This window comes from Ursus maritimus, unplaced genomic scaffold (genome assembly GCF_017311325.1).
Source record: "Ursus maritimus isolate PB19 unplaced genomic scaffold, ASM1731132v1 scaffold_33, whole genome shotgun sequence".
Lineage (NCBI taxonomy): Eukaryota > Metazoa > Chordata > Mammalia > Carnivora > Ursidae > Ursus > Ursus maritimus.
In genome coordinates this window covers 23716369-23729374 of record NW_024425897.1, presented here as the reverse complement: position 1 = coordinate 23729374, position 13006 = coordinate 23716369, and the positions used below count along the sequence as shown (strand labels likewise).

Sequence of the window (13006 nt, the reverse complement as noted above, 5' to 3'; positions counted from 1 at the left end):
TCCTACGTGGCATGACTGAGAGCCTCAGCTGCACAGGGGACTGGGTACTCCCGAATGCTATTGCCAGAGGGAATCTAAGGGTCAGCCCTTTGGGGTGTTAGCTCCAAAGTTGGGGGAGGTGGCCAGGCTCAGAGGGAAGGGTGATAGTTGAGACGAGAATCCATTTGTTCATTCAGCTGATCTTTACTGTGCAGGGGGAACAAATGCTAAGCAGGGAGTACAGATGCACTCCCAGTCTGGGTCCCTGTGGTTCTACCACTGCTAACTGTGGCCCCTGTGCCCCCGAACAGCCCATGGTATCCATCTCCCATGAGTGACCATAAGCACTTGCTCAGCCGGTTGACCTGTGTCCCCCCAAAATTCGTGTCCATCCAGAACCTTAGACTGTGACCTTATTTAGAAGCAGGGTCTTTGCAGATGGAATTAGTTAAGGACCTCGAGATGACATCATCTTGGAGTGAGAGCAGGCCCTAAATCCAATGACTATTGTCCCTACAGGAAGAGGAGAGGACAGAGAGAGACATGGTGAAGGGCATGTGACAGTGGAGGCACAGAGAGCAGGGTGATGAAGCCACAAGTCCAAAAACACCTGGGGCCCCTGGAATCTGGAGGAGGCCTGGCAGGATCCTCCCCGAGAGCCTCCGAGGGAGCTTCTGGGGTGGACATGCGGGCTTTCTCAGGAGAGGAGTCTGAGGACAGCTCAACTCACGTCACCCGAATGGGCAGAGGCTTCTGTGCAGCCCCGTGAAGGCTGATAGGACCCTCCCCAGCCCTGCCCCCTGTCCCCCATCTCTTTTCCACCTTTGGCTCCCTGGCAGGCCAGGCACCCCCCCTCGGCCCTCGGAGATGCCATGCAGCCCTGGCTCCTCTGACCTGCATGTCTCTTTCTCACTGAGCCACCCCGAACCCCAGAGGTGTCCTGGGGCTACCATAATAAAAGCACCCCAAACTGGGGGACTTAAAGCCACAGAAATGTGCTCTCTCACAGTTCCGGAGGCCAGAAGTCCAAAATCAAGGTGTCAGCAGGGCTGTGCTCCCACTGAAGGCTCTAGGGGAGAATCCTGCCCTGCCTCTTGCAGCCTCTGGGGACTGCAGGGGTTCCTTGGCTTACGGCTGCATCCCTCCCACCTGTGCTTCTGTCTTCACTTCTTAGGAGGACAAGGTAGGACATGGTCCTTGCATATAGGACCCACCCTAATCGGTATGACCTCATCTTAATGAATTATATCTGCAAAGACCCAATTTCCAAATGGGGTCACACTCTAAGGTTCTGGGTGGATATGAATTTTGGGGGGCCCTTCAACCCACTACACCAGGGCTTGAGCAGATAGGTAGTTCCACTTAGAATTTTGGAAACGGACACCAGAGAGAAGTGACTTGTCCAGGATGAGAGGGAGCTGGTCACAGAGTTGGCACTAGAATGTATGTCTTTGCTCAATAAATAATCAAGTACTTGTCTTGTGCCAAGGTGTTTTCATGCTGTGGGCTGAGCAGGCCCCAGAGTCAAAGAGATCTCGAGTTCAGGCCCCGGCTCCAGCACCTGGAAACTGTGTGCCTCAAACAAGTCACTGCAGCTCTCTTAGCCCCTGCCTTCCCATCCGCAGACTGGGGACGGGAGCATGCTGCACCTTTCTCAGGGGGTTGTTGCAGTCGCGAAAGGAGAAAGTACGTGCAAAGAAAGCAGTTGTCACAACCCTAACAAAGGAAGCTACTGCGAGAGGCAGGTCGCTGGGGCATGGTCGCTGGGGCATGGTCTGGGGCATGGTCTGGGGCATGGTCGCTGCTTTCATCACAGAATCTGGGCCACATTCCAGTGGATGAGCCTTTAAAGAGCGAGGGATGATGCGTCCCCGTGGACCCCATCTGTGCCCTCTACCAGGGTCTTTCCTATTTTTTTTCTGAAGGGGACTCAGCTGCTCTGGGCCACGGGGATACAGCATGTCTTTGTGTCCCGGGAGTGAGGCCGTGCTCTTGGGAGTACCTGTGTGTGCATGGGTGTGTGTGTGTGTGTGTGTGCGTGCGTGCATGGGTGTGTGTGCACGCACATGCATACACCTGCTGTTCAGGAAGCTGACCGAAGATGGCCTTGGCAAAGCCATCACGTCACCATGGAAACAGGTGCTGGGCTTAAAGTCACCAGGACCTTGACCACGAGGCTTTCTGCATAAGCAGAAACCTGAGCTTTTGGACCCTGGGAAGAGCATTTGTGGCAGAGAGACACTCAGAGGTGACCCAGGAGTCGTCTCTCTCAGGCGGCGCCACCGAGGCCCCTTCCCACATCCCGTGTCTGATCTCCCTGAAACCCTAGTGAGTAGATGCAGGATTGGTTTCTGTTTGTTTGTTTTGTTTTATACCAGCTTGATTGAGATGTAAGCGGCGCACCACACGATTCACACATTTAAAGTGTACAGTTTAGGGGTTTTTAGCAAATTCATAGAGTTGTCAAACCATCGCCACAATTTCAGAGCATTGCCATCACCCCAAAGAAGTCACTCTCCATTCCCCGCACCCCATCCCCAAGCAACCAGTAACGTGCTTCCTGTCTCTGTGGATCTGCCTGTTCTGGACGTTTCTCATCAGTGGGATTGTACGCTGTGTGGTCTTTCGGGTCGGGCTTTTTCCACGCTGTTTTCAAGGCTCATCCACGTTGTGGCAGATGTCAGTGTTTTCTTCCTTTTTATGGCTCAGAGTCCATTGTGTGGATGTAATTTGCTTATCCATTTTTCAGATCCCAGACATTTGGGTTGTTCCCACCATTTGGCTCTTATGATACAGCTGTGAACATTCGCATGCAAGTTTCTGTGTGGACATGTTTTCCTTTTCCCGGTTGTATACCTAGCGCTGGAATTGCTGGGTCATATGGTGATTCTATGTTGAGCTTTTTTGAAGAACCACCAAACTATTTTCCACAGCGGCTGTACCATTTTATATTCCCAATAGCAGCATGGCGGCGGGGGGGGGGGGCAATATCTTCACATCCTCACCAACACTTGGTACCGTCTGTCTCTGTAGCCGTCCTGCTGGGTCTGGACCGGTGTCTCACCGTGGTTTTGATTTGCATCTCCCTAAGGACTAGAGATGTGCAGCATCTCATGTGTTTGTGGACCATTTATATATTTCTTTGGAGAAATGTCTGTTCAAGTCCTTTGGCATTTTTGAATTGGGTTGTTTCTTTGTTGTTGAGTTGTAATAGGTCTTTAATATTTTAGGTACATTATTATCATATATTATCAGATATATTATTTACAAGACTTTTATCCCACTTTGTGGATTGTCCTTTCACTCTCTCCGTACTGTCCTTTGATGCACAAAAAATTAAAATTTTTTATGAAGTCCAGTTTATCGGTTTTTTTCTTTGGTTGCTTTTACTTTGGGTACCACGTTTAAAAAAAACATTGTCAAATCCAAGGTCATGAAGATTTACTCCTGTGTTTTCTTCTAAGAGTTGTATAGTTTAAGCCTTTACATTTAGGTCTTTGATCCATTTTGAGTCAGTCTTTATATGTGATGTGAGGTAGGGATCCAACTTCATTGTTTTGCATGTGGATATGCAACTGTCCCAGCAGTATATGGGGACGTGTTAAAAAGACTTCTTTCCCTCATTGAATGACCTCAGCACTCTGGTTGAAAATCAGTGCATATGGTATATAGATAAATGGGTTTATTTCTAGGCTCTCGACCCTTTTCTTTGGATCTATCCTATGCCAATACTATACTGTTTTGATTACTGTAGTTTTGCAGCAAGATTTTATGTAGGAGAGTGTAAATTGTTCCAACTATGCTTTGTTTTGTTTTCAAGATTGTTTTGGCTTTTTGAGATCCTTTGTTGATCCTTCCTGATTTTAGGATCAGTTTTTCCATTTCTACCAAAAAGGCCGCTGGGACGGGGCGCCTGGGTAGCGCAGTCGTTGAGCGTCTGCCTTCGGCTCAGGGCATGATCCTGGCGTTCTGGGATCGAGCCCCACATCAGGCTCCTCCACTAAGAGCCTGCTTCTTCCTCTCCCACTCCCCCTGCTTGTGTTCCCTCTCTCGCTGGCTGTCTCTCTGTCACATGGATGAATGAAATCTTTAAAAAAAAAAAAAAAAAGGCCGCTGGGAATTTTGACAGGGATTGCATTGGATCTGTAGATTGCTTTGAATCTTGGGGATTTAGGGACTATTGACCTCTTAACAATATTAAATCTTCCAGTGCATGAACACGGATGTCCTTCCGTTTATTTAGATCTTCATTTTCCTTTGGCAATGTTCTATAGTTCCAGCATGGATGCGTTTCACCACCTTGTTAAATTTACCTGAGCTATTTTATTTTTTTGTGTGCTCTTGTCAATGGAAATGGTTTCTTAATTTCCTTTCTGCATGGGTTATTTTCGTGTGTGGATTTTGTATCCCGCAACTTTGCTGATTTCATTTATTATGTCTAACAGGTTTGGGAGATTCTTTAGGATTTTCTGTATATGAGATTATGTCATTGGCAAATTGAGGTGGTTTTATTTGTTGCTTTCCAATTTGAGTGCCTCTGATTATTTCTTTTTCTTGACTAATATCTTGGGCTAAAACCTGCAGGACAATGTTGAGTAGAAGGAACATTGCCCCTCACCTGCTTTCTGATCTTGAGAACACTGTCAGTCCTGGGACTGGCGGGACTCAGAAGACAGGAGCGTGCCCTTGCAGTGCTGGTGCTCGGAGGGAAACCACGGTCTGCTTAGTCTCCTGTAGGAGTGCTGGGGCACGTGGAGTCTGGGCCTGGATTTGGGGGTCCAGAAGTGACACAGGAGAAGCCAGCCTGGCTGGCCAAAGCCCCTCCTCCTCTCAACGCCCCTGGGCCTGGTCTCCTCAGCCCCTTCCCTTCTGCAGAGTGCTCTGGCCCCAGCCCAACCACAGGTGCTTTTATCCCCGCAGAAGAAGAGCCGGAATGAGACGTATGGCGAAGGCAGCGGCGTGGAGATCTTGGAGAACCGGCCATACACGGACGGCCCCGGCGGCTCTGGGCAGTACACACACAAGGTGTACCACGTGGGCATGCACATCCCCGGCTGGTTCCGCTCCATCCTGCCCAAGGCGGCCCTGAGGGTGGTCGAGGAGTCCTGGAATGCCTACCCCTACACCCGAACCAGGTGGGGCTTTCCCCACACCCTGAGCTGTCGGGCAGGGAAGGAAGCCTGGGGGTGGCTTCCCTCCATTTCCAGGAGCCTCCATCCTCAGGGAACAGGCAGGAGAGGGGAGGGTCAACCCCTAGATACCTCTCTACCTGCCCCAGGAGGCCGGGAAGGCCGGGAAGGCGTGAGGCAAGTGAGGGCCACCTGAGGACCTTTGCCATCTGGGAAGGCTCAGGGGATACAAAGTCCTGTTAATGATCACCTGGCAATGCGGGACCATTAACCAACCAGCTGGGAAGAAACACGAACCAAGGACAGACCACATGGCCCAGAGATTCCCTGCAACCCTAAGATCGTCAGCACCTGTGATATTGTTTTATTATATTCCACTTTGATCAGGGCTTGCTTTGGATTCCCAAGAAAGGAGGTTCTTCACTCCATGCCCCCACCCTCACCCACCCAGTGGAGCTAGTAGAACAGACAGGGGACTGCTCCCAGCTGGCCGCCCACCTCGCTGGGGGTGGGGTCCCCGCGAGTCCCCCAGGGCTTCATTCCCCCACTGGATGAGGACCTGGGGCTTGTCAGAGGATCTCCTGAGGTTATTCCTCTTCCCAGAGGCACTTTCTTCTCCAGAGCTCATCTCCAGCCGAGAGACAGGGGCTGTTGCCTTATTGCCAGACCTCGTGGCTCGGGGGTGGGGGGCTGGGGAGGTGCATGTCGCAGAGTGCTCATCTGCATTCACGCTCACCACATGCTCAGGGCACGTCCGTTTGTGCCTGTGTCCCTACCGTGCCTTACACGTGGACTATGGCCATAGGGCTTCTGGCAGCTTCCTGTAATGTCTCCCTCTTCCCCCTAAACACGTTCCACACCCCCCAGCCTGGCCTTGGCAGTTCTCGGGACAGGGGGAAGTTTCCCGAGGTGGACAGGACAGGCAAATCTCGGCTACCACTCCAGCCCTTTCTCCCTCTCCTGCCTGGTGGGGTCCAGCAGGCCCTGGCCCGGCCATCCCACAGCCACCCCTGCAAGCCGCTGGTCCTGACAAATGCTTCCCTTCCACACGCAGGTTCACTTGCCCCTTTGTGGAGAAATTCTCCATTGACATCGAAACCTTTTATAAAACGGATGCTGGAGAAAACCCAAACGTGTTCAGCCTGTCTCCTGTGGAGAAGAACCAGCTGACAATCGGTAACCACCACCACAGCCCTCCCACGCCAGGGCAGGGGGAGCCCCGTAGGGCTGCTCCCTGCCTCTCCCTGCCTGCATGACCCTTGGTTCTGCCCCTGGTCTCCGGGCCTGGCAGGTTCCAGACTGGCTCCTGTCCTGGGTGGGGAGGTCAGAGTCCCAGCAAGCATGAGGGCCCTGGGGGAGGCAGGACCAACTTCTTTGGCCCCATATTCCTGATGTGCACACCAAGGCTAGGTGCCTTTCCCACTCAAGCCCCTTCCCTCCATCCCATCAAGGCATTCCCCTCCCCAAAGTGCAGATGTGTGCTCGGGGGGCCATCTCAGGCTGACTGCCGAGCCTGAGTGCAGCGGGCTCGTGGGGGCTGTGTCCCCTTAATGGTAGGTGGCCTCTGTTCTGCTGCCCTCCAGCTGACTCTGTCAGGAGGAGACAGACCCGTGTGTTCAGTCTTTTTTGAGAGAGGCAGAAATCAGGATTTGCATGTGAAATCTTCCGATTCCTAAATAAACACATGCAGGCCACACGAACCACCTCTCTGGGCCCCCTGCAGCTCACAGCCCACTGGACGGCAACCTGTGGGTCCCGGGCCCTACAGCGCGAGCTACTGCGGGGGTGCTGCGGGCCGGTGCATGACTCGCGTTGGAGACGTGGCTGCCAGCACCCCGGGATCACCCTCTCAGGCAGCCTCTGATGGGCATGAAGGGCTTTACCCTGGGACCCCTCACCTGGCCCCCTCCCTCCTGCTGGAGTTTTCAGGCCCCACCGGGGTTTAAGAGCTCTATGAGCCTGCCCAGGCTGCCGCAACAAAGGACCACAGATAGGGGGCTTAAACACAGAAGCTCGTTGTCTCACAGTCTGGAGGCCAGAAGTGGAGACAAGGTGTCAACAGGGTTGTCTCCTGCTGGGGTCACTGAGGAAGGGTCTCTTCCGGGCCCCACCCCTGGCTTCTGACGGCTGCCGGTGATCTCTGGCATTCCTTGGCTTGGAAACACATCACCCCAGTTTCTCCCTCCCCTTCATGTGGCGTTCTCCCTGCGTGTGCTTCTCTGTGTCCGAATTTCCCCTTTTTATTAGCACATTAGTCATAGTGGAGTAGGGCCTCCTACCCTAATGACCTCATTTTAATTTGATTACATCTTTAAAGGCCTTATCTCCAAATAAGGTCACATTCTGAGGAACTGGGGGTCAGGACTCCAGCATATGAATTTGGGCGGGGAGGACACATTCTACCCGCAATAGGAGGGACAACCCAGCATTATACAGGCCCTCCACCAGCTCAGGTCCAGCCGGCCTCAGACATGGCCTGAGCTCCGTGGGCTCCCTCCAGAGGCCACCTGCAAGGCTCCTAAGTCTCTGTGATACATGACTCATCCACATCCCAGCCCTCCCCTTGGTGGCCTTTGCCTGCCCACCCAGGCCGCGCATGTGGTCTGCTCCAGAAAGGACGTCCGTCCCCCCTGAATGCCACTGCCCTTGGGCTGCTCCTGACCCCTTGCTGGTTTCAGTGGAGCCCACGTCTATGTCTGCAAACCACAGCATGGATTCAGAGCAGGCCGGCGAATGGGGAGACAAGCTAGCCGGAGCCTGGCCAGGGCCTAGCCCCCAGGTGCCATCATCCCCACACATCCAGGAAAGGGGCTCTCTGAGCCACACACTGTCCTGGGATTTATGTACCCCAAGTGTGTCCCAGCCCTGTGTAACACATGCATGCCTTGGGAGGGGCACGAAGGAGGAAGTAGCATGTGACAAGAGGTGGCACGGTCCAGGTCCTTCCCAGAGTTGCTGCTATTCCTCTTGGCCCCCCCACCCCACACTGAGCCAGGTCCCACCAGCCCCGGTCCTCTTTCCGCAGCACCCAGCCCTATGGCCTCCACTACCCACTCTCAGGACCGGCTCAGGTCCGACACCTCCTGCCGGTCTCCTCCCTTCTGGTTGAGGAGGGGTTCCTAGCAGCCAGGCTGCTTGAAGCCACTATGTATGTAGAAGTAGAGTGTGGTGCCACTTCGCCCTCGGGGTACCGCTGGGTGCCCAGCCTGGTGAGAAAAGGTTGCCTCCCCATCCCGTCCCCCCATACAGACCCTCTCGTGGCTTCCCAGACTCTCCCATCCTGGGCTGTGGGGTCGCCTTGGCTTCACAGCTCCACTCCTGTAGCTAAAATACCACCTGTTCTGAGAAGCTTTTCCTGGCCTTCTCTTCTGTTCGCCACCCCCGCCACCCTCGCCCTCCTACCCCACGTCCTCTGGGGAAGTTCATCTCCCCATGCCTCCTCAGCTCATCACCTGGTTTATCTGCTTGGCGTTGCGGGAGGACGCAGGCCCCGAGGGCGGGAGGGCTCAAGGTCACGGTGGCCCAGAGCAGCATCCCGTGTCCCGCCCTGCAGAGGCCCAGAGGCCTGTGAGGCTATGTGGGAGGGAGACACACGGGGAGGGCACTGAACCGGGAGGGGTGGGGTGGAGGTTGGGCAGAAGGGGCCACTAGCAGGCTCTCCCCACAGACTTCATCGACATCGTCAAGGACCCCGTGCCCCCCAACGAGTATAAGACAGAAGAGGACCCCAAGCTGTTCCACTCGATCAAGACGCAGAGGGGGCCCCTGTCTGACAACTGGATCGAGGAGTACAAGCAGCAGGTTTTCCCCATCATGTGTGCCTACAAGCTTTGCAAGGTGGAGTTTCGCTACTGGGGCATGCAGTCCAAGATCGAGAGGTTCATCCACGACACGGGTGAGCTCGCCTGTGCCCGCCACCTCTTTCTGCGTCTAGCTCTGATTTGACATTTCCCTCTTACTCCCGAAAGACGACCCAAAGCCCTGTGCAGCTTCCCGCGGGGTGTATCTTGACTGCTGGCCGAGCACCTAGAGGAGACAGGCAGTGTATGTTGGCTGTCCCCTTAAGAAGCCCCAGGCTTGCCCCAGACAATCTTGACTGGCTTGGGTTTGTATCATCTAATGCGGACCCCCTGAGGGGGAGCAGCCCCAGGAGACAGCCTCCCTGCTGCTCACCTGCCCCAGGCCCTGACCCCAGCTCCGCCTCCCCCGTGGGCTGGACCTTGCAGGGGCAGAGGGTCTCAGACAGCATGGGGCCCTCACACACATGGGACCAATGGGCCCAACCTGGGGCTCCTCTCACCCCTAGCACCCTCAGCTCCCTACTTGCCCCTTAGGTCATGGCATGAGGTCAGTGCCAAGGGCCCAGCCCGGCCCAAGGCTCATGATCCAGGAGTGGCATCCGGGCAGATATCTTTTGACTCCAAAAGCCAGGGTTTTGTTTAGATATGAACAGAGCCACACTCTTGATAGTATGTGTCATGTGTGTCCTGTCAGCTCACAATGACTGACGAGAACACCCATGCCCTCCTGCCCCCGCTTGCAGAGGAAGAAGCAGAGACCCCAAATCTCCCGTCCCAGATGCCCGAGGTCTGAGCTGATATTCTTGCAGCAGCGGCCAGGGGCGTCCCAGCAGACGGTCTCTTCAGTGTGGGACCCAAGGGTGGCATGCCTGAGGCCATGGCCCAGGACTTGGCGGACAGGGACAGTCCTGGCTGAAGGAGGGCACCCTCCTGGGAGCAGAGGGTGAAGGGATTTAGGAAGGACTGGGGGGGAGGCAGAGTGGCCTGAGCCAGGAAGGGTCACCAGAGACCAGCCTGAGGACATGACATGGCCTGACCACTTGGAAAGCCACTCGACTCTCTCTAGAAAAGTGTAAGATGCATGCTCCGAGACCCAGTGACATCCCTCCCGAGTTTGCCCCCTAGAGAAACTCTTGTACACATTCCAGAATGTTCAGAGCAGCAGATTTGTAAAAGCTAAGTGGACAATCAATGAAAGTGAGCCAAAGGCCCAATGGCAAAAGGAGGAATAAATAAAATGATATTGCAAACAAATACCGAACAGCAACAAGCCTGAAACTCACCCAAAAAACCCTGCAAGTGTCAGGAAAAGACACACAGCATGGCACATACATGGGAATGTCAACAACTTGCACGCCAGCCTAACGTGTCGTGTAGAGAAGCACGTCTGTGGGCTGCAACGAGAGAGGACAGTAAGTGACAAACACAGAAGTGAGGCTGGGCCAAGCGGGAGGAGAGAGTGTGCAGGAGGGCCATCCCAGGGCTCCCTGCTTCTGGTTGCGTCTGCTCCCTCACTGGGTGGTGTGGGTAGAAATGCTCTCTTTCTTCGTGTTTTCTTAGCGAGCTTCATCGAAGCCTAATTTTACATACCATACACTTAGCCCCTGTGAGAGGACAGTTCTATAAGTGGCAGTATCTTCAGAATCGTGCACACAGTTCTAGAACATTCCATCACCCCAGTCTTTTGTTCATGTTCACAGTCACCCCCACGCCCACCCCCAGCCCAAGGCAACCCTCCTCTGCCTTCTGTCCCTAAAGTTCTTTTATTATCCTTTATACCTTGAAGGCGATCTCATTTTCATTATTTGGCTTGCATGATATATTCTTCTGCATCTTACTTTGTCTTATTTTGTATCTTATTTTATATGTATATATGTTCTATTTGGGAAAAAGGACCAACTCACTTTGAACTGGAACTTGATTTCCATGTGGAAATTCGGCAGCAAAAGTATACTAGACACTGAGACAGGAGACGGTGAGGGAGTCCTCCTCCAGCTCCCCCTGGGGCAAGAATCCCCCCCAAATTCATCGTGGCTTCTGAGCAGCCACATTCCCTCAGGAGGCCCCTCTGCTCCAGTTATAGAACCTTGTGATGCCATCTGTGAGCCAGACCCCTCATTTGCAGGTGGGGAAACTGAGGCACAGGGGGACGTGATTTGTCCATAACCAGCTACACAATGGGTGTAACCTTGAGGTACCTCCCAGCCCACACGCAGCCCTGGGGGCTCACACTGCCGGTCTCTCCTGTCTCCCCCACCCCCGCCCCCACCACTGCCTGCGTGCAGGCCTGCGGAAGGTGATGGTGAGGGCCCACCGGCAGGCCTGGTGCTGGCAGGACGAGTGGTACGGGCTGAACATGGAGAACATCCGGGAGCTGGAGAAGGAGGCACAGCTCATGCTGTCCCGCAAGATGGCCCAGTTCAACGAAGATGACGAGGAGGCTGCAGAGCTGGCCAAGGATGAAACCAGCCAGGCCCAGGTCCCGGGGGAGGCCCCCCAGACCAGCAGCAGCAGCGGGGAACCCCTGGCAGGCCGGGGCCTCAAGAAACAGTGGTCCACGTCCTCCAAGTCCTCACGGTCCTCCAAGCGGGGAGGTGAGCCGCGGGGCGCATAGCTCCACCCTCCTCCAGGTGGGGATCTCTACCCCAGTGACAGCCCTCACCCCCGTCCACGGCAGCCAGCCCCCTGCCACCGCCAGATAATTCTGACTCTGGACATGGACTCTTGCTTCCCAACCTTGTGGGCCACACCTGTGGGAGTCAGAACCATTCTGCTGGTAGCCCCCCAGCTCAGAGTGAGCCCAGGGTGCCTCCCCCCCGCCCAGCAGGTGCCCCCAGACTCATCTGCAAGGCCCAGGTAAGACAGGCTGGCCATGTGGAACCCAGCTCCCAGCCTCTCCTGGGGCTCAGATGGCTACAGCTTTGAGGAGCCAGGGTTCCCAGGAGGAGAAGGAGTCTGGGTGGGTACCCCCAGCACGCCCAGGAAGGTTCTTTGCTCCTGTGGCAGGAGCCAGGCTGAAGGAGCATGAAAAACCTTTAGATCCTGAGAAATGCCTTTCTCGGGAGAACTTTGGCAAAAGTGCTGTGGCTGTGTGAAAAAACCAGGGTATCCCACGTACAGCCAGGAGTCTCTTTTGCAAACCCAGCTTCCCCACGCCAGGCTTGCCTGCCTCTGTGCTGAAGGGCTCTCTGTATGTATATACATCGACACCTTTTCTGTCACTCACCTCCTGAGAGTGCCCTGCAGCCCTATCTGCTCTGCTATTGGAGAATTTCAGGGGCTCCCCTCCCCCCCCCCACCCAGGGGCAGACCCCAGGCGAGAGCACAGGAGCGGAACCCGGCCTGCGTGACTGCCTGTCCTGTCCTTATACCCGATACCCTCCCAGTTCCTTGTCCTCCCCGGGACACAGCTGCTTTGTGCCAGGCGGGCTGGGAGGGACCTTCTTGAAATTTCCAGGAGTTTCCACCCCTCCCTTCTCCCTTCTCCCCGAGCCCTCCTGGCCCTGCTCCGGCACCATCACCTCCGGCTGCTTGGCCTAGCTCAGCTGGCTGGTTGGTCAGCCTGCGGTTTTGCCTTCCAGCCAGCCCTTCCCGCCACAGCATCTCCGAGTGGAGGATGCAAAGTATCGCCCGGGACTCAGACGAGAGCTCAGACGACGAGTATTTCGACGCTCATGGTAGGTGGCTCTTCCCGGGGGTGGGAGGGAGGATCTGAGAGGGTCCAGGCCAAGGCCGAGGCTGAGATGCGGTCACCAGGACTCGGGGGCCTCAGGCTCACCCCAGCCACGTACGAGGATGTAAGATGGATTCACACTCAGATGGGGGCTTTGTGCCACATGTGAGTTTTTGTCTACAAGAAGCTTCACAAAAGCGTGGCATCTTATAATTTTCTAAATCTTTGGAACGACCTTGTTTTCTTCTTGGTTAAGTGGATGTCCATCTAACGTAGACACCTTAGCAAAGGCGAACAAGCAGGAAAGACGTGAAGTGCCCATTTTCCCACCAATCCCCAAATAAGCACAGTGAGGCTACAGCGTGCTGAATCACCCCCCTTTGCTGGGAAGATGCGGGTACAGTTGACCCTCGAGCAACACGGGT

General features: G+C 54.8%; 1 protein-coding gene across 3 annotated transcripts in view; it reads left to right on the top strand.

Moving 5' to 3' along the window:
• The window catches only part of PITPNM2 (phosphatidylinositol transfer protein membrane associated 2), a 106126-nt gene that overhangs the window by 72295 nt on the left and 20825 nt on the right, over positions 1-13006 (top strand). For all 3 annotated transcript variants that reach the window (XM_040619997.1, XM_040619996.1, XM_040619995.1), the window contains exons 3-7: positions 4900-5114; positions 6163-6284; positions 8776-9003; positions 11194-11502; positions 12490-12585. In XM_040619997.1, coding sequence (XP_040475931.1) covers positions 4900-5114; positions 6163-6284; positions 8776-9003; positions 11194-11502; positions 12490-12585 — 970 coding nt within the window. The remainder of the gene's footprint in view (positions 1-4899; positions 5115-6162; positions 6285-8775; positions 9004-11193; positions 11503-12489; positions 12586-13006) is intronic.